This window comes from Mustela lutreola, chromosome 2, assembly GCF_030435805.1.
Source record: "Mustela lutreola isolate mMusLut2 chromosome 2, mMusLut2.pri, whole genome shotgun sequence".
In the NCBI taxonomy this organism is placed as follows: domain Eukaryota; kingdom Metazoa; phylum Chordata; class Mammalia; order Carnivora; family Mustelidae; genus Mustela; species Mustela lutreola.
The window spans coordinates 43,892,256-43,914,322 of NC_081291.1; the positions used below are offsets into that span (position 1 = coordinate 43,892,256).

At 36.2% G+C, this 22,067-nt stretch overlaps 1 protein-coding gene across 1 annotated transcript in view; it reads left to right on the plus strand.

Moving 5' to 3' along the window:
- The window catches only part of LOC131824148 (contactin-6-like), a 305,999-nt gene that overhangs the window by 182,113 nt on the left and 101,819 nt on the right, over positions 1-22,067 (plus strand). Inside the window, 3 exon segments of the mRNA XM_059161537.1 lie at positions 252-347; positions 14,153-14,356; positions 16,584-16,686. Of these exon segments, the coding sequence (XP_059017520.1) occupies positions 252-347; positions 14,153-14,356; positions 16,584-16,686 (403 nt within the window).

Sequence of the window (22,067 nt, forward strand, 5' to 3'; positions counted from 1 at the left end):
AGATAGTAGGTAATGTTAATAAATGTCTTCATCACATGCTCCATTTAACTATATGAAAAAGAAAGGAGAAAAGAAGAAACAAGAGTTTTAGAGATAATAATCAGTGTATATAAATTGACCATCAACTAAATCTTCTGGTCAGTCAAGTATGAGTGTCCCTTACTGTTAAGAATAAAAATAAGTTCAAAATTCTACTTTAAAATGTTATTTACTGCAAGATAATTCTAAAGCTGTTTTGTTTGTTTTCCAAGATATTGAAGACTTTGAAACCAAAACAAGAAGTGCAGTGTCCGTCCGAGAAGGTCAAGGTGTGGTGCTTCTCTGTGGTCCACCACCACACTTTGGAGGTATGGTGGGGAATAGTTTGGGTCACACCATCAATGTGGTCACTGGAGGAGTAAAGAAGGCACATCATGTCTTGAAGTCAATGGTAGCTCTTTAACAAGTCAAAAAGACCGGGAAGGCTCTTCATGTTCATCCTCCTGTATCTAAACAGTATAATCTAAATGTTTTTAAAAGAAATTTTTGTTTAAGCATGGCCTTAAGGAGTTGCAGCCTGGCACCCAGCATAAGCGCCAGGGTACAAAGTGAAATTGACTGCTGCTGCATTCTGATGCTTGTCACCCTGTATAACAAGAGACAATTTGTTTAAGCGCTTTAGGCTCAGTTTCCTCATCTGTAGAATTGAGACACTGATATCTGCACTGTAGTGCTTTCGTGAATATTAAGTGAGCTAGTGAATGTAAACCAATCAGTGTAATGGCTCGTATTTATTCAGAAAAGAAAGCTGAGATTGTTATTTCGTTGTTATTAATGACCTCCATGGAAAAGCAAATTCCAGCATTCCTCTTGGCACCCTCACTTTAACTATTGGAAGAGGAGAGCTACTCCATTAGTTAGAAGCAAATTTTGGATGGCACAAAATCAGAGTATCTCCTAGCAATGGTAAAATCATGCAGTCAATGACAGTCTCTGGTTTGTAAGAATCTGGATTGACTTGGGAATTAACCTGTTGCCAGGGACCTAAACCACCTACTGATTCCCTCGGGGTTGCATTTTGTCAAATTCCAAATGATTTGATAAAATTTGGTAGATTCTCAAGCAACAATGAATCTGGAAGAGGCAATATCACAATATCCATGGAGTCATTTCATTTGGTTCAATTCAATATCATACTGATTGTATGACAGTTACCTTAATAACAGCAAGTACTTACGAAGTAGAGATTTGAATACTTTGTATGTACTAACTTTTCAGTTTCTCACAGCAGCTTCATGAAAGACAAACTATGATTATTGTTTTACAAATGAGAACAATAATGTAGACAGAGGTTAAGTAACCAGTCCAAGATAACACAGCTGATAGGCAGCGGAGCCAAGCTTCAAATCCCGGCAGTCTGGCTCCTCAGAGCAGCCTTTTATACTTTATTTCCACTCTGCAATGGGAGGATTTTGAAAGCAAATATAACAAATTTTTAAAAATAAAACAGAAACAATTATATCCCTATATTAAACAATCTTTTAAAAACTTGGAAGCACTTTTCCATTATTTTCATTTTTACACAATCTCCTGAACTGCTGATACAAAAGAAAAGGAAATTCATTAGAAGGTAACAACACTTTATTCAGTAATATTAGAGTAGTATAGCATTATGCTCGCCTGAAATATTAGGTGAGAGTTACACTATTTTTGATGCTGAGATAAAATATTATTCCAGAGCATTGAAAAAAAATTGATGGTGCTTATTTTTTAACCATAGGGAAATTAGCTTTTAGTACTGTAACTTAAGATGACAAGATAGACAAAGCCATGTCTGTTTGTGCTGTCTGTCTGTGTCATTTTATGCTGACTTTGGTCAAAGAATCTTGACAGGATTGAAGATTGTTTTCACCTTTGTTTAATCTAAATAAAGGAAGCAGAAATGTCAAATATTTGTAAATGAAAGTCACATATTTTAAAAAGGCAGCCAATGGGGCACCTGGGTGGCTTGGTAGGTTTAGCATCCAAGTCTTGGTTTCAGCTCAGGTCATGATCCACTCCCAAGTTGGGCTTTGAGCTCAGGACAGTCGGCTTGTCCCTCTCCCTCTGCCTCTTGTTTCTCCCCTGCTTTCTATGCCTCTAAAATAAATAAAATCTTTAGAAAAAAATAATAAAAATTAAAAAGGCAGCCAAGTAGAAGCTTTCCTTGTTACCTTGTTACCTACCACTGTTAAAGTATAAGTTGATTATTTAGAGCATGTACCCCTTATAACGGTGTACCTCTGCTTATGCCATGAAGTTAAGTCACAGATAGACAAACACTGCCTTCAGTTAAGATCTTTTTAGTTGAATAACTAATGCCTGTTGCATGCAAGTTATGACAAACTTGTCTGATGCCAAATTTGATTATATCATATGGAATGTTTTAGCAGGATCCCAGGGGTATTTGTCAATATTGACTTCATCCAACTATTTTTAGGTATTTGGGTATATCCAGGTATTACAGAATTTTTATCCAGAGAGCTCTAGGATGTGTCATGGACTTCCTCATCTCCACAAGGGCAGAAATACTGAAATATTGTTCCTCTGTTCCTTATAGCTGTCCCAGATCAAAACTATGGGGAATATTGACAGACGCCATTTGACTCAGTTATACAAATAGTCATCAATTAGTTAGAAGGAGAAAGTATTAGTAATAGTGACAATGGCTACCAGTTATTGAATTATTATCATGAGCAAGCCCTATTAGAGTTTCCATTTATTTTCTCCTTCCCAGTATTCCAATAATAATTAAGGACAATAAATTTAAAATGAGGAAACCAAGACTCAGATAAACTAAGTAGATCAGTTTTCAGTTAGTAAATGAAGGCAAGATTCCAAAGCAGGAATTTCTGACTTAAAAAAAAAAAAAAAATACCTTTGTAGAGAAAGCTCTGTAGTTAATGGTTAAACCTCAGATTGTTTATCAATTTAAACACTCTTACACCTCCTGGGTTTGCTAAGAGTTCTATGAGTGTTTTTAACTGGCTCATTTAAAACAATTCCTTATTCTTCCTTTTCCATTCTCACCTTCCTGTGAAAGTGAATTGTGCCAAGAAAGACTTCAAGAATGCAGAGAAACATATTGGTTGGATAACCTTCAAACTGGATTAGTGGACAGCTGGTTTAAAGTGAGCCAAATTTACACATAGACATTTCTGTCTTTGTGATTTTTTTTCTGGATTAGTGCATATATGTATACACACACACACACGTATGTATATATGCATATGTATTTGTGTGTGAATATATGTATGTGTATCTATCTATATATTTCTTTAGTATATAACAATCTACCTTAAACTTAGTAGCTTCAAGCAACACCCATTTATTAACACATAGGTCTATATATCAGAAGCCAAAGGATGATGTGATTGGTCTCTCTACTCAGACTCTTACAAGGATAAAATCAAAGTCATGACCAGGTGGCATTCTCTTCTGGGAAGTCTAAGGAAGAATCCACTTCCAAGCTCTCTCAAGTTGTTGGCTAAATTTGGCTCCTTGATATTGTAGTATTAAGGTCCCCTATTCCTTGCTGCCCAGATGTCAAGGGCCACTGTCATCGTCTAGTGGATGCCCACATTTCTTACCATATGTCTCCCTCCATCTTCAGAGCCAGCAGCAAAGAATATCTCTCACATCAATTCCCTCTGATAGTTCAAATGTCTTTAGCTAGGGCAAGGGAGAAATTATATTAAACTTGCTATTATCAGAACATTGTGAGTTCTTTATATTTTCTCTCTAGTATCATCACAAAAAAAAAAAAATGGAAAACACTTCTTAACAAGGCAGGCCTATCATATACATTTTAGTGTGTTTTATAAAACAAAAACCAAAAATCAAAAAACAAGAACTATGGGAGAGTAAGAAAAATTATCAACTACATTGAATCCTATAAATTTACCCAGGGGCGTGGGGATAATAGCTCCAGGAACAAAACAAAAGAAAAACGTGTGTAGATGGATTTCCCATAGAAATGATTAGTGACAACTCAGTGAAATAGAGTAATCAACATAAGCCAAACTGAACAGATGCTGTTTTATGGATGTCCTTTATTATTTTTTTTTTCTGAAGAGACCAAAGGAGATCTGAATCCAGAATAGCTTTCTCATGGATGTTTCCTACCTAATTTTTAAAGTAACCACAAATTTGCTATCCTTCTAGAAAGAGAGGATTTACAGATAAAGTTTATTCTAGAGGAAAGTACTCATAGTGAAAAAGAAAAGAAACCCAGCAATAATTCCAGAACACAAAACTGGCACATTCTGCTTTACCTCTTATAAATGTGATATTTGGACATAAAACCAGAACTATTCCCTATACTCTGAGGAGAAACGTATATTTGCTTCCTTAATCCTATTGCTTAACTAGAGATAAACCCCATGAATGTGACTGAATGCCAGTAAAGCCAGATTAAGTCCTTGTTTCCATCTTCCTAAGAATATAATTCTAAAATATTACAGAGAAATATAAGTTTTACTGGAAGTTTTGTCTGGAGAACACAGAGAGTGCTACAATGCACATCTGATTGAAACCCTTTTTTCCCTATTAGACATCACTTTCCTTTCTCCTAAAGTCTCTTAACAGTAGTCTATGACTTATCTCGTCTCCACACAATCTCCAGCAATCCCTTCTATTGTCTATTATAGTTATTATCCTTAATTTGGATACCCAGGTCAGAAAAATACAAGTCTCCTAGTTAGCCTCTTGGTGCTTGGCAAAGGTAAAATTTGGTAGTCCGCTAAGTAAAGTCTTCTTTTCCTCTGCTAGGTCTCTGGACGATTCTAAGCTCTCTTCTCTACATCCGGGTTTATGTGACAGTAAGAGGCAATACACTATTTATTTTATTTATTCATTTGGGGGAGGGTCACTGAGCCTGGAGGTAGACTTGGAACTGCCATGCAGAGAGGTCTTTCTACCATGGGTTTTCACTCACCTCCAGGATGAGCTTTGATTAAGAGCACTGGTCACTGGTAACAGAGATTCTGCATGAGTCATTTGCAACAGCACTGAAAGCAAAATTTCAGACTGTTAATTTTTCTAATGGACATGAAACTCTTGAAGCCAAGGCTCTAGGTTCCATATGAAAATAAGTTGTCAATAGATTTTCATGGGTGCAGTGAGTTAGCCAAGCTTCACATGAAATTTTCTTTAAAAATGGCAGAGTGAAGAAATGATACATGTTGTCTAAAATAAGTAAGATCACCTTCACTGTGAAATAATAGTTTCACCATATCTAAAGTAAAGCAGATTCTTTCCCTTTATTGTCTGGATATAAAACTCTCAATCCAGGGCTCATAAAAATCATAGGTTTAAACAATTTGTTATAGAGGAAATATTCCATTGTCTTCAAAGATATAACTCTTAGGTTGGTAGAACAATTGAATTTATGCCAGTAGTTTGGATGTCTATGTCTGTGGTAGGAAGATAGCACTGTTGTTTGAGCCCAGCATTTGTATTTCCATCAATAAAAACATTGACAATTCAACAGAAATGGAAAATCATTCCAGCAAAAACTCCAAATTGTGTTAAAGAATAAAGAGGAAAGTTACATTGAGAAAAAGTGCTAAATTTCATATGCCCTTCTTTCCAATAATGTTTTTTTAAGATTTTATTTATTTATTTGACAGAGATTACAAGTAGACAGAGAGGCAGGCAGAGAGAAAGGAAGGGAAGCAGGCTCCCTGCTTCCCTGTGGGGCTCGATCCCAGGACCCTGAGATCATGACCTGAGCCAAAGGCAGAGGGTTTAACTCACTGAGCCACCCAGGTGCCCCGCCAATTAGTTTTTGTTGTTGTTCTTGTTCAGATCAGCAGTGTGTGTACTTTGAGGTTGCTTCAATATGTAAAAGGCAGATAGCAGAACAGTTGTCTATTGGTATAATAGTAACAACCATCATTACTGAACTTGTACTATATATCTACTCAACAAATATTTATTGTGTACATACTAAGTGCCATTCCTTTTAGTGAATTTTAAGGATATAGTGGAGAGCAATGTGACAAAGTCTTTACCTTCATGAATCTTAAAATAAACAATATAAAAATGTGGCAGATGGTAATAAAAGCTAGGGAGTAAACTAAATGGGGTAAGAAATAGTGGGTGTTGCCATTGTATATTCTGAGGCCAAAGAAAGTGTTGTTGGCATTTGAGGAGAAAACTAAAGGAATGAGAGTGAGACATTGAGCAAAGGCAGTTTGCACAGAGGGAACAGCATGTGCAAAGGTCTTGGCAGTAGGGCTGTGTCTGGCACGTTGGAAGAAAAGCAATGAAACCAGTGTGGATAAAGAAAGGTGAGCAAACAGGAGCATAGATGAGGTTGTAAGCACTACCTAAAAGATATTATGGAGCCTCTGATTTTTAGTGGGAGTGAGATTAGAATGCATTGTGTGGTAGTGAGCAAAAGACTGACGTGCCTTCTTTGAGTTCCAGTTTAAAAAGTTTATTCTAAGTAGACCATAAAGGGGCAATAATATAAGGAGTTAAAGGTGATTATAATGACTCAGGGGAGAAGTAATGTGGCTTGAAGCAGGATGATAGAAGCAGACAGGTGAACAAGTAACCATCTTCAGTATATAGTTAGAACGTATAGCTGAGATGATTTCCTGAAAGATTAGATGTAGAGTGTAAAGAGAAAGAGAGAAGTGGTTTTAGGTTGAGCAAGTGGAAGAAAGAGGTGCCATTTATTGGGTTGATACCAATAACAGGAGAGCAGGTTTTGGAATGGAGGAAATCAGGAATTTGTTTTGGGACATTTTAATGTTCAGATATCTGTTAGATAGAACAATGAAAATTTTGCGTAGGCAACTAGATTTATATATCTGGGGGAAAGTTCTGGTTTGGAGAACTAATATTGGTAGTTACCATTATTAAAAATACAAAATTTAACTGAATAAGTTTAAAGGTCTAATTGGCTTTATTCAATGATTGATGAATCGGGCAGCATATCATCTTACAAATGGAAAGGAACCCATGGGATGCCTGGGTGGCTCAGTTGGTTAAGAGTCTGCCTTCTGCTCAGGTCATAATCCCAAGGTCCTGGGATCAAGTCCCACATTTGGCTTCTTGCTTAACAGGGAGCCTGCTTCTCCCTCTGCCTGCCCCTCTCCCTGCTTGTGTGTGCTCTCTCTCTCTGACAAATAAATAAAATCTTTAAAAAAGTGGAAAGGAATCCTGAAGAGGTTCAAAATTAAAGACTTTTATAGGCAGAAAAAGGCAAGATAAGGAAGTTGTTTCAGCAAAGAATAGATTGTTTCAGGCAAGGTCACCTTAGTCTGGAGGATGGGTAGGGTCTGTCAGGTAGGTTGCTCACCTGATAGAAGGAGACCTGCTAACCAAGTAATTCCAAATTAACTGGTTAAGGGTCACATTTCTGAGAGAGGTTGAAAGTAGAATTGTGTTTGGTGTTAAGTTTTGGTTGGTGGACATGGCACTTAGGAGAGTGACTCTTTTTGGAGACCATTGTCTCTCTCTCTTTCTCTCTCTCTCTTTTTTAAATCACCACATAAATAGTATTTAATGCCACATGATTGGATAAGGTAACAAATGCTTCCTATATGCTGGACTCTCAGTTCAGCATCTTATGTGCCTTAACGCTGTCAAAGAAAATTTCTCCACTCTATAAATTAAGTAATTGTGTTAAAGAAGTTAGTGTTAACTTGACCAAGAAGACATATCTTGGGTTTAAATACCACTTCATTTATTCTGCTATCTAATTTGTTCTGGCATAATCTGGCCCACAACAGAAAATAATTGCTAAATCAAGTATAAATGGAAACAGCAAGTGTATCTGTATTAGAGAATATGTAAAGACCACCTAGAGACGTAAATTGATTTATCTAATATAAGTGTACTGTATTAGAACCAGAAAGATCATGTAGCTGACCAGAGTCCCATAGTTCATTTTCCTAGGTCCTGGGCTCCACGTTTCCTCTTCTACTTTCACAATCTTATTCTTTCCCGGTAAAAATGTTTTCCCTTGCTTGCTAACACGTCAAATAGAATTCTCATGTTACATCTATTTCCATTTGCATAGCCCAGGTTTTCTCAACATCAACACTCTTGACAATTTACAGTGAGGTAATTCTTTGTTATGGGGTTTGTCCTCTGTGTTGCCAAAATGTTTAGCAACATCCCTGGCCTGTGCCCATTTGATATAATAGCACCCCCTCTCCCAATAGGGAGAAGGAAAACATCTCCAGACATTGCCAAATATCCCCTCTCAGGCAAAATCATCCTTGGTTGAGAACCACTGGAATGACCCCTCACTTAACATTCTTTATATCTAGCTCACCTGTAGAGGATGGGAATTGAGAGGAACAAAGGAAGTGTAGTCCTTCTGTAATTGCCTCCCATGGCTTACCCAGCCTTCCTTAAAACTGGAGGTTTCTTAGAAGTTCATTCAGAAGCTGCCTGTGTTTTCATTCCTTCTCCAGGTAGGAAGTACTGGTACGCATGCAGCCCTAGAGTTCTTTGTAAGCTAGCAATAGCAGGAACTCAGAGGGCCTTTCCTTAGTTGTTGTTTGTAGGCCACAAATGCAGCTATCTCCATGATTCTGAACAGGAGATGTGTAAATCAAAAGGGATCTAATAAAATCTAGGTGGTTAAGCAGTAATTGTGGAACAAATGGGAACAGAAATCGGAGTGGTTGTAAAGGTGTCAGGGCAGTGTTCTGGGTTACATCATAAACTTGCTCAACACCAATATCAATGACTTCAATTCCAGAAAAGGAATTATTTTTCTTGGATTAGGTCTTTGCCACTGAGCTAGCATAACCATGATTTACCACCCGGCAGGCAGTCACATTTAACCCTAGAGCTCTGCACAAGGTTTGCAGTAAAGTACACTCATTCCAGAATATTCCAAAAGGGAGATTTATCCACTAAATCTGAGCACTACGCTTCAGATTCTTTATTCTTCTCATTTATTTTCTACTTCTAGAAACATGCTACCCATTTTGAGGCCTGTTTTACGGAGCCAATAGAAGTTCTCATTGTCAGTGTTTATCACAACTGGTCTCTTTCACGTGGGATACTTCCCCTGTAATAAAAATTATGTCCGATATAATGGGTACAATTGCATATATCTCTTGTGTCTGTACTTTAAATATTACAGTGCAAGATATAGGGCTATAAAAGATGTCAAAACACAATCATGCTCTAGGGAAAATAGGATTTGTTGTATGCTTGAGAGAGCAGCAGATAGAGTCTTCAGTTGCTTACTGCAGATCTGCCATTCCTAATAACATTAAAATTGTAGAGGATGGTGTCAATGTGAAACTACAGGCAATGCTTCAGGAAAGACCAATTATCATTCAGTTCTAATGTTACTGCTGAATCATCATAGGGAAAATGCATCACAATCATTAATAACAGATAAATGTCATAGATGGTGGAGAAAATATTTTAAAAATTCAATGGTTTCAACTTAAGTGGCTCATGAATTATACATTTAATTAAGAAAAGCCAAATGGGAAGAATTTTAAACTTCCAATTTGTAAGGTAGTTTTTTTTTTCTTTCCCCATTAAAAATACACAGATTAAGCATGACAGTAGCTGATGATGGAACAAAATAGATAAAAGCCCCCACTCAGCCTGACTATTTGGGGGGGGAATAGGAGCCCATGGGGAGAAGGGAGAAGGGAAGGATGAAAAATACAGTGACAGGAAGGGCTTGCAGGTTAACACATTCATCAGTTCACAGAGGAGCACATAGGGGTACCTGGATTCTAGTAACAGAGCTGCTTCTATCTTCCCCTCTGTTTACTCATCTATAAAATGAGAAGATTGGGCTGATAGATCATTAGGTCCCTTCCATCTCAGACATGCCATGCATCTATGAACTAAGGAATATCCTTTTGTTCAGGTTCCCACATACCACCTGAAGAGAAATATACAAGATGGCCACCATTTTATCAAACTCTGAGCCATTTTCCTTTCTGGTATGGTTATGCAGAGGAGATTGAGAAGTACCATTACATTAGTGATTTTCAAAGAAGTGTTCCAGGTCCCACCAGTATTACCATTCCCAGATAATTTGTTAATGATGTAAATTCTTTGGCTCCTTCCCAGATCTACTGAAGGAGAAATGGGGAGTGTAGAACCCAGCAGTTAGTGTTTTACCAAGTCTTTTAAGTGATTGTTATGCACACTGAGGTTTGAAGATCTGTCCCCTGGTGAGGCCATTTTGGAGAAAAGAATTATTTCCGTAATGGTTTGACAAATACATTCTATTCCCTGCTAATAGTAGCTATAAACACATTGAAGTAATTGAAATGACAGATTGACCTTTCATTCTATAAGATTCTGAGGAAACTGAACACAGGACACACAGTGCTGATGGCAGGAAGGGGACGGATGATCAGGAAAAGTTGTCCTAGTTCTGAGTAGGCTTTGATACGCACAGAATTTGGGTGTTTGGAAAGAAGTCTGAGAGTAAGGAAGAATGTTCCACAGGGATCATATTGACATAGAAGAAAAGGGTCAGTTATAAATAATAGAAAAGAAGAAAGATGGTATTAGGAAAAGAGCAAAGGATTTGGCATCTGAAAAATCTAGGTTCAAGTCCTCCCCTTTCTACATGCAAACAATGTGATTTTGGAAAATTACTTTTCTATTCCTAGCTCTAGTACCTTCTCCTATTAAATGCGCATATTATCAATAGCCAATTAGCTCCATAAAACAAAACTTAGGGATGATGAAACAGGTATGAAATAGAAGTACTCATTTTTTTCTTTATTATTCTTTATGTAATATTCCTTATATCTGGACCATTTTCTTCTGGCAGCTTTTAAATGTTCCACTCTTAGAGAAGGACTAGATCAGAAAGTTTTAGCAACTAAGGTGAAAATGAATTCACCAAGGGAGAAATGAAAATTACAGTCTCAGTTCTCAAGATTGTAGGGTAAAGAATAGGAAGATTTCTTAGGCATTAATGGCAACCTGTAATTTCTCAGTGAGAAGGGTTAACCTTGGATTTCAGAGAGCTAGAGCTTATTTTTCTTCCCAAATCAGCACTGAATAAAGATCCCTAAACTGAGACATGGCCCTGGGAATTTGCTCAAGATTGTCTTTATTTCATAAAAGGTTCAAAAGATGAGGAGTCACTGACAACAAGGGAATCTGAACTACCTTTTTTCTTCCTCTATATACTGAAGAAAAATTTACTATCTAGATACCTCTCACTTTCAAACAAAAACCCTTTGAGCATCTCTTTGGTGGAGACAGAGTAACAGGCTTAGAAGTGAGGCAGCAAAGGACATCAGTAAGGAAACTTAGAAGCAAGAGACCACATGAAATGATAAAAGACTCCAGTAGGGACTTGCAAAAGCAATGAAGTTTCAATACCCTGGAACAGGATGAGAATGTCAAAGCATATTTTCAAAAATAAAAAGTGAATTTTATTTATGCATACTTGATCTAAGAGCATTAGACTCTTAAGAGCAAAGGAATGTTGAGGGTAGAGTAGACTGTTCATAGAAACAGGTTTAACTTCCCATTCATTGCAAACATAGCTCATCCATCTTCTGCTTGGCCATCTCTAATGATAGAGAGCTCATTACCTCACAAATCACCTCTGTTACAGCTCTGAAGTTTAGATTGGTCTTCCTGATACTAAGGCCCATAGGGCTTTCTGTAACCTCCAACAACCAAAGTCCTATTTTTGCCTCCTGGGCATCAATAGGAAGGGCTCTTTTTAACCCTTTCTGCACATGACAGCAGTTCAGATCTATGAAGACTGCTCAATTATTCTTCACCCTGCCCCCAGGGTAAAAATCTAAGTTTTTATCATTTTCTTTTGTGACATAACTTCTGGTCTTTGCTGTATTGGTTATCTGTCTCTTGATAAACTTGAGAATTTGAATTCCCCTTTTGGTAAAGTGTGCTCTGAACATAATATTCCAATTCAGCTATATGAGCCATTCATAGGGTGTTAAAAATACAGATTCCATGATACTTCACTCAGATATATGGAAACCAAATTGCTAGGCATAGGATTAGCTATCTGTATTTTAACAAGCTTCCTTAGTGATTATAATGTGCTCTGAATAAAACATAATACTCCATTCTGAACAGTTCAGAGTAAGAATGAAAAATATTATTCATTATATTGTTTCACAAGTTGTAAATCATTCTAGTGTTTGGTTTTCCTGACACTATTCCCATCCTGTTTTTTTTTTTTCTATTTACACAAATAATACATAGTAGTTAAAAATTATAATGTGACAGAAACATACTATGTAGAGAATAAAAATTTTTCCCCTCACCCTAAGAAAACCTCTATATACGTTCCTAGGTTGTTAAATTTAATAATTTGTATAAAGACACACAGATCTGTATAAAGACACACACATACATACACATACATATACACAGCATTAACCACCTTGATTTGCAGCATGCTTTTCACATTACCATACATCTTGTTTTTTTTTCTAACTGAACACTACTTTTATAGGTTTAATGCCACTTTGTACATTTTCACATTCTACATGTAAGTGGCATTTTTGTTGATTGTTCTCTGACATATCATCCTATCCTATTTTCTTCTTTCCTGAGAATTATATCAGAGTTCTGTCAATATAGGTGAATTCATTTTCACTAAAATAACTTATGAATCGTTGTTAGAATGTAATACTTTAGCTCCTCAGCACTATTAATGGTCTGTTTGTAGACTCACTCTTTTTCTTTCTCCCTCTTCCCTTCCTTCTCTCCTTTTGTGCTTTCTAAAATCTGTTCCCTAAGTGTACCGTCTGTGCTTTATTTTTCCCTATGTGAAAGAGATGATAAAGATGGCAACATCCCCACTTCCTCATAAGTTTTTCTATATAGATCAAATTTAAGGTCAGAATAGCTATTGATCTGTATTGCCTCCTCATCCTTTAGAGAATTTAAATACTGTAGAGTTAGTGAAAAAATGTTTCTGATAGTCTGCTTCCACCTGGGGTAGATTGCTAGGATGTATCAGAAATAATTAGTCATTTTTGGGTCTATCATATCTTTCTTCTGCACCCATTTTTAATAAAAGTGCAGATGACAAATATGACCCATAGCCTCTGCCTGAACTGGGGCCCCTAGTTGCTTCGACTGTTCTTCTATGAGCTGTGATTTCCTACTATGTGATTTCTGAGTTCATCTGTACCTGAAGGTGTTTTCCACCTGTGTATTTCCCTTCTTCACCCCCAGCCTCTGTGCATTTCACTTACTTTGGAGTCCCAGGAGACCCAGTTATAGTCTTCCATTTCCCTAGAAGTAAGTTCAGTTCTACCTTGTTTCCATGATTCATACAATTTCTTAGTCTTCAGATAGTACCACACTTAAAAGCCTTAATCCACAAGAATGTTTGTCTCTGGTCGAAGATTTCTGGCTAAATTTTTTTTTAGACTGACATGTTATTTGTACAAAATATGGAATAACTATAACTCTCACATATCTCTCGTGGAGAGGTCAGCAGGTACAACAACTATGAAAAATTCTTTTGTGGTTTCTTATAAAGTTAAACATACATCTGTCTACCTTATTTCTCACTCCTAGGGCCTTATCCAAGAGAAATGAAAATGTCAACAGATAGTCATTTCCACTAATACCACTAATGGTCCCAAGCTGGAAACAATCAAAATGCTCATCAACAAGAAAGTGGCTGAACAAATTGTGGTATATTTATAAAATGGAGTATTACCAGCAATAAAAAGCAAAGAAGTACCTGATAGTCACACAACATAGGTGAACATTAAAAAAATCCATGTTAAATGAAATCAGACACAAAACAGTTTAGTATGGACATCCTTTGGACTACATATTGAGAGAACTGTTTTCATGTGAGCATTACTGGAGAAATACATGTGTATTTTAACCCCGTGATATTTTATATATGTTACAGCTGTTCTTAATACATTCATCCACTTATTCTCTTGGCATGCCCTCATTGCACCCCTAAATACACAAAGCCAGTGATGGGCAGAATGACTATGTCATGTATCATCCAAATTTGAATATAAGGGAATATTACAATTATACTAGGACAGCAGGCATCAACTGGGGCACAATTTTATTCTAATTATGGAGAAGAGGGCACAGAACTTCCAGATAAGAATAAATACAGTAAGGATAATGCTTATTTTTTTCTGTTCCCCAGACTTATCTTATGCATGGACCTTCAATGATAACCCCTTATATGTTCAAGAGGACAACAGGCGGTTTGTATCCCAAGAGACAGGAAACTTATACATTGCCAAAGTGGAACCATCAGATGTGGGCAACTACACTTGCTTCATAACAAACAAAGAAGCACAGAGAAGTGTTCAAGGACCGCCCACTCCATTAGTGCAGCGCACTGATGGTAAGATGATGAGCTATCTTGGGAATATACTTTCGCTTCTGAGGCCTGGGGACATCTGTTGAGCTTTCAGCTTCCCTCTGGTTCAGAGGAGCCACATCATCAATGAGTTGAGGTTCAATTTACAAATACGATGGAAATCAGATACTGTAAAAAAAATATAATAGAAAATTCTATAATTCACTTACATGGTATAGTTTATATGACTCTGGGTATATCATGCCATTTCTTCACTGGCATTGGAACAGATCCTTTCCTTGCTTAAGGAGCATTTTATATAAAAAAGTTTGTTTAAGGGAATAGGCGTGTGTGTGTGCACGTGTGGGTGCTGCCAAACTTCTTAATGGAGTAATATTGTTTTCAATGAGCATATGATGCAGCCTTTCTTTAATGCCTCTTCCTTTTCCATAGTTGTCTTTTTTGTTCACCCTTTATTTACCTGGCTGGCAAAATGGGGAAAAAAATTCACATCCAAGGAAAGCAAAGCAAGCAAACATTAATTATAAGCATTCCAAAGAGGAATGAAACACTATTCATGCTAATTATATTCCTCCAAGGAACATAATTCAAATTGGTCTCTGATGAGTTTTTTAGTTTAGTCAAGACATAGCTGGCACAAGATTTAGAGAACTAGAAAACTTAGGGAAGTCATCGAAGTAGAATAATCCTCTAGTCGATTCTTTAATTAAATATTCACAGTGGTAAATGTAAAGATAGAAAACCTGTTGATGCATTTTATGATCAGATCTGGACTAGAAATGTAGTACCTCATAGAGTTTTCTTCTCTCTGAGGATTTTAAGAGCAAGAACATAATGCTAATGATGGCTAACAGAATTATGGAACTAGCTCCATGCGGGGAGTTCTTAGGACAGAGCTTTTATAATCACTAACCACCCAAATACACTTGGATAGTCTTAGTTCAGAATATAGCAACCACTAGATTTATTCATAAGTCCAATTTCTGTCCTCCAGTGAGTACTCTGTTCATGAAAGAAAGTGCTCATAAGCCCATAATATGCATAGAAATTCTACCATATTTTTCCTTTTCCTGGTCTACTTTTAGTTTCTCCTTCTCCCCTTCTTAAGTCCTTCATTCTTCTATCCCCTCTATTATCTTTAGTGCATACACGGTAAAAACAGATCAGAAGAATTATACTATATTAATGTTAATAGTATTAATATAAGAAATATCAAACCTCTTCTAAAAGTAGACACTCAAGAAAAATCAGATGTCAAGAAAATACGATATAGAAAATTTAACTAGTTCGCTGAACTAGTACTCTGTACTACCTCAACCATAGCTTCTTTGAATGTTTGGAATGATCAGGTCTTAAAAATCAAGTATTTTTATTTGATACATATTTTGTAAATTTTATCTTCTGTGCAGTTGTACTGGCCACCAGTAAATCATTTACCTTTGGAATAGATTACTCTGGCATTTGGTTTATAAATTAAAAAAAAAAAATCAGTTTTTTGAGGAATCTTGATTTGCCACTTATTTCATTAATTAAGTTAATGAGGATAGCCTAGGGATATATTTCTGCTACACCTCTGGTAGGTAACATATTTATATACATTAGACTATTGTCTTATTCTTAGCCCATATCCACAATTCCTTGTTAAAAAATTTAAAACTATAAAAACAAATGTGTCTTTATAAGTGAACAGCAAACTCATTTAGCAGTAATTCCTTAATGAACTGACATGAGAACATTTATGTCTTTATCTCAATTATTTTTATTAATTTGTAGATTTTGTTGCAGAAATACTGTTATTTTCTATTAAGAGACCTCCTACAGTGTTAATGAAAATTTCCTTATTCCTGAACAGATCTGCCCCAGTGAGTTCCATGAAGGCGTAATAGATCTGGATATCTCTAGAGAAGAAATGTTCTTGATAATTCAGAAACATTTTAGAATCTAGGTACATTCATTTCTTAATTGGAAGACAAATTCTTTGTAAGATCCTAATGTGGAATATAGGGAAATTTGGGATGCCTCTATTCTGACACTCTGATATATCTTAGATATTGCTTTTTTAAGCAAGAAGAAAATCAACTAATTCCTTAAATAGCATCATGTAGTTTCTTTGCCCTCTATCACTCATTTAAGTCTATGAAAATGTTGTTAATTGAAGTACAAAATAATCAGTTTTTGGTTAATGAAGCATTTACTTCACAGAAAACTTCTATTCTCCAGAAATGCTGCTAGCTCTTTTGATATTTAACAGGTGTGATGGGGGAATATGAACCAAAGATTGAAGTGCGTTTTCCTGAAACTATACAAGCTGCAAAGGATTCATCTGTAAAACTGGAATGCTTTGCCCTTGGAAAGTAAGGTTTTTTGTTTTGTTTGGTTTTGTTTTGTTTCTGGTTGCTTAATTTTTTTTTTAACCTTTTTGTTATTCAAACATTGCTGTAAGGTAAATTACCAAATAGATTTCAAATGCTGGGCAAAAGTGGAGCTTTCTGATTGGAATTTAAACAAACGTGCCTAATACTCTAAAAATGATTGGACCTGCAGTTCTCCCCTAAACGTGCTGATGTTTCCTCTAGTTTGAGCATAACGAGTCCCATTTGGGCAGCATCTTGCTGAGGAATATATGTACTTGTATAAGATGGTGAACAAGTCACGAAATCTCCAACATATCCTTCACTCCATCTCATCCTACATCCAGAAATATATTGCCTGGAGTGTCCTCTTGCTTAATTAATCAGCAGTTCTCACAAAGGAAAAAACCTGCACTGCAGATTTCCAAAATAAAACTAATTAAAGGCCATTGTTCATAGTGAATCATTAGAATTGAGCAAAACCTGCCCTGGAAGTGGAGGCACTATGTTTTACTCAGATAAGTGTTTATCAGCCAACAGGTTTGGAATGCTTTGAAGCCAGCCAAATATTTGCAATTTTGCATACAATATGCAGACATCTCTTAGCCTTTGGGCTATATTCAGTCTTCATTTTTATGCCTCTAAATACTAGTACTCAAGTAACGAAGACATAGATAGACTAGATGTGTGTTTTTAAACTGTGTGCATATGAATTACCTGGGGACATTGTTAAATTGGGATTCTGGAGGTCTGAGGTGAGGCTCGATTTCTCCATTTCTAACATGCCTCCAGGTAATGATGATTCTTCATTCCTATAAAACATATTTTGAATAGTAAGCAACTCGACCCTATCAAATTTGAGGGTTTACTTATAAATACAGAGTGTCTTCCCAGAGTGGTCATCACATTTAGGAAAAGTAATTTGCGTTCCAAGACGTGAAAAACATTTTGAAAAGTTCCCATTTTGTTATTAAGTAAATATGAAGTGGGAGAGCTAGGTTCTTGTCTCACAGAGTCAAAGAATGAGTCTCACTGACAAAGAAAAGTGAGTGGAACAACAGAATTTTATTAAGCAAGGATACAGAGGGGGAATAAAGCTCCCAGGAGTGAGGAGGGTCACAGTAGCTTTGGGCTGAGGGCTTTGAAGGTTGCTCTTTTATTGAAAGCTGACCAGGGAACGTAAATCTTTTTAATACTGACAGCATTTTTGTGTAAGCAGGACTAGTGATAACATCTTTAATGGCTTACTTCTTTTTAGGGTCTATTTATTCTTTGTTGGACACAGGTGAATGTCATTAAAAAAGCCGCCCCTGCCGCCCCTCCCACCCCCGTCCCCACCCTTAGGGCAGGGTGGTATGGTCCGTTCCCTTCTCTCTTGTCCCTTTTTCAGACAGACTGAGCATCCAAACAATGCTGGTTACAAAATCTCTCTAAGTTCCTTTCTATACATGAAATTTTGTAGTTCTTTAAGTTACATTTCTCAAGTTACTCATTTTTCAGGTTTTTAAGAGGCCGTATTTTATTTTCATACAGTATTGGTCCTATAGTGTTTGTCCAATAAATAATTACTGATTAAATCATGCTTAAGAAAGTGACAAATGGGGACTTTCTGTCACAGCCTTTTAAGATATGATGAACTTTCACCATTTTCAAGCTTTCTCTGAAATTAAAGTTTGTAAAAAAAACATAAAATGTCAGCAAAATACTCTGAGAACTAGACAATTTACTTAAAAAGACCAATGAAAGATAGCATCTGAAAAGAATATTTATAGCTGATTCTATCATATTTGGCATCGGGAAATATGGATTCCTGTAATTTAAAATATACTCTTACATGATAAATAACTTTGAAAACTATTGAGCCTGGTTCTCAAGAGTCTTATGTAAATAAATTCCATTTGTTAAACATTTATAAGTAAGAAGTTAGATTTTATGTATATATTCTATCTACGTATAATCCTCATAATTTTTCAGGGTATATCATATTTTCATTATATATGAGAATACTGAGGCTCAGACTGAATAAGTAACCTGTTCAATTTCAAGCTCCTGTTGAGAATGCAAGGGCAAGTCAAACCTAGTCCCACCTGATTTTAAGTTCTGAACTTAGAAACTTTTAAATAAATGATTAAGCTAACTGCTTGTGAAACCAGTGAAGACAGATTCAATTCACAATATTCTCAAGAGTTGTCTGTTAGCAAACATACTTCTTAACCTCTATGAATTTCCATATACTCATCTAAAAGGTGTTATAATGATCTCTGCCTTTTATGTTTATTTGGAAGTATGGGGTGGATAATACACATAAAAAACATTTAGCACTAAGCTTTGCATTTAGGCAATGAACACTGAATTATTTGAACCCAAAATACAAATTCTGTTATCTTTTTGTCTAACCAGTGTTTGAGTTAGTGGGATTGATGGGACTAGAAAGAGGTACCTCAGAAGGTCTACAATTCTCAGCTCTGCAGTTCATTCCTTTTCTCTCTGTCTCATACGGATGGCAGTATAAGAGTGAGCAACAAAGAGGGTCAGTTGTGGAGTCGAAAAGAGGAGCAGACAAGAAGAAAACTTAGTTGATCAGTATAGGCTTTGAATTGCTCACATATCGGATTTCCTAATTTTATTTATGTTTACTTTTTTTTTTTCTTAAGAATTCAAACCTACAGCAATGTTGAAAGAGTAATAGCTGGACAATCATGTCAATTATATATGTCCTTCATCTGAACCAACAAAGTATAAATCTTTGCCACCTTTCCTTAACTTGTTTTGTCCTTTGCATGCTCACTCTCTCTGTCTCGTCCCCTCTTACCACACACACCCATACCTGTACCCACACACACATGCCATGCATCAAAACATGGGTGGGGGCGCCTGGGTGGCCCAGTGGGTTAAAGCCTCTGCCTTCGGCTCAGGTCATGATCTCGAGGTCCTAGGATCGAGCCCCACATCGGGCTCTCTGCTCAGCGGGGAGCCTGCTTCCCCCTCTCTCTCTGCCTGCCTCTCTGCCTACTTGTGATCCCTCTGTCTGTCAAATAAATAAACAAATTCTTAAAAACAAAAAAACAAAAAACAGATGGGTGATAAGTTATATCTTGGCCTGGACTTTTTAAAAGATTTTATTTATTTGACAGATAGAGATCACAAGTAGGCAGAGAGGCAGGCAGAGAGAGAGAGGGAGAAGGAGGCTCCCCACTAAGCAGAGCACCCAATGTGGGGCTTGATCCCGGGACCCTCTGATCATGACCTGAGCCAAAGGCAGAGGCTTAACCCACTGAGCCACCCAGGTGCCCCATTTGGCCTGCATTTTTTAGAGGGATATGCCACTCAAAATGTTGCTTAAGATCCACACTCCATTTTTGGCTCAGCTTGCTATGAGATGGAGGAGTGGAGGAAAGGAAAAAGGTAGAGTCAGGAAATATTGACCTTCCCACTTCACCATACAACTTCACTCTTGAACTGTTATGGATACGTGCTATAAGAATTCACTGGGCGTAGATGGAAGGAGTAGATTAATAATCCAAACAGGGGAATCAAAACCTTAGAATATATGAGGTAAATTGTTGAAAATTCTCAAATGGAATGATTTAGAAATAAATTAACTCCTCTCTTTAATAACCTCATGGTGTGAAAACAATCAGGACATTAAAACATGGCAAGTGGTCAAGCTGCATATGGTAAAATTTATTATGTTAAAAACATGTGGGAATACCTAAACTTCTGATATAATTTTACTAGTGATAATTGACTAAGGAAAATTAAAGTTGAAAAAATAATAGTTAAAAACAAACAAACAAACTCTCTTACTGTGTTAAATCTTATGGTATGTCCATTGCTGTACATGAAATAAAATGAAGAAAAATGGAAAATGATGAGAATTACTTCATTAAAAATTGCCAAGGAAATAACTGATTTAATGGAATATAATCCATAAGATTTTATGTGATAAAATCAATGTTGAGATTATTTTTATTAAATTAAGTCACTAACATGGGATTGAAATTCCTTGGGGTTAAAAATGGAAAGTCCAAAGCATCCACTTGGTCGAAGTGATAGTGTTAAAATACGTTGGATAAGAAACACATATTCTGTGTAATTCCAGTGGAGCTACATTTCTCATTTCTTCAGATGGACAATATGTATGTGAAAATATTTTGTATACATTTGGAAAACATTATACGTTAGTGAGCTACTAACAGTTTTTTATATATGCTTGCCAGTGATTTTCAGAGAACAAATTACATGGCAATTGAAACACTGCAAACATACTGAACATGCTTTTGTAGTTCATTATAAAATATATTTACCAAATGCTATACCAACTTTTTAAAATTTGCACAATTAGTAAACATAGAAAACAACACATTCTTTCCACAATACATTATATGCTTGGCATAAAATAACAATCTGAACATGTTAAAAATCAAACCACTTGCTTTATAAATTATAAACCTGTTATTTGCAGTGTTTTTATAAACTCTATTAAAATGTTTTTTTTTCCTTTTTAAAAAATTTTTATTTTTTATTTTATATTGCCATGCTGTATTTGGGCTTGTTGGGTTTTTTCCCCCCAAATGTAGGACTTACTTTGTACAAATCAATTTAAATCTTCTAGTTCACTTTCTGAGGTGCCACACTTCATTATAATATGTTCAATAAACACAAAGCTGAGCAAAACTAATTTGAGGAGGAATGAAGTCAAAGTTCTCTTTCTTATTAGCAATGTTTTTAAATACTTTTGTTAAATAACTGATGAATACTTTTTATGTTAGAAACTATATCTTCATTAAGCAAGGGTTTTATATGTTTTGATAAGAGAAATAAATAGAGAAAGGGAAGGAGGAAGAGAAGGAAGGAAAAAGGAAATAGTAGGTGAATAGGTGAATGTAAGGGAGAAAAAAATGACAGATCAATGCTATATGCTATTCTTAATTTTTTTCATTTTCAGGACATAAGACAGTTCCTAAAATATGAACTGGTTTTCTTTTCTCTTTTCTTTTCTTTCCTCCTCCTCCTCCTCCCCCACTTCCTCTTACCAAATATCTCCTTTTTAAAAAAAAATATTTTTATTAACATATAGTGTATTATTTGCCCCAGGGGTACAGGTTTGTGAATCACCAGGCTTACACACTTCACAGCACTCACCATATCACATACCCTCCCCAATGTCCATAACTCAACCACCCTCTCCCTACCCCTATTCCCCCAGCAACCCTCAGTTTGTGAAATTAAGAGTCTCTTATGGTTTGTCTCCCTCCCAATCCCATCTTGTTTCTTTTTTTCTTTCCCTACCTCCCAACCCCCTGCCCTGCTTCTCAAATTCCTCATATCAGAAAGATCATATGATAATTATCTTTCTCTGATTGACTAATTTCACTCAGCAT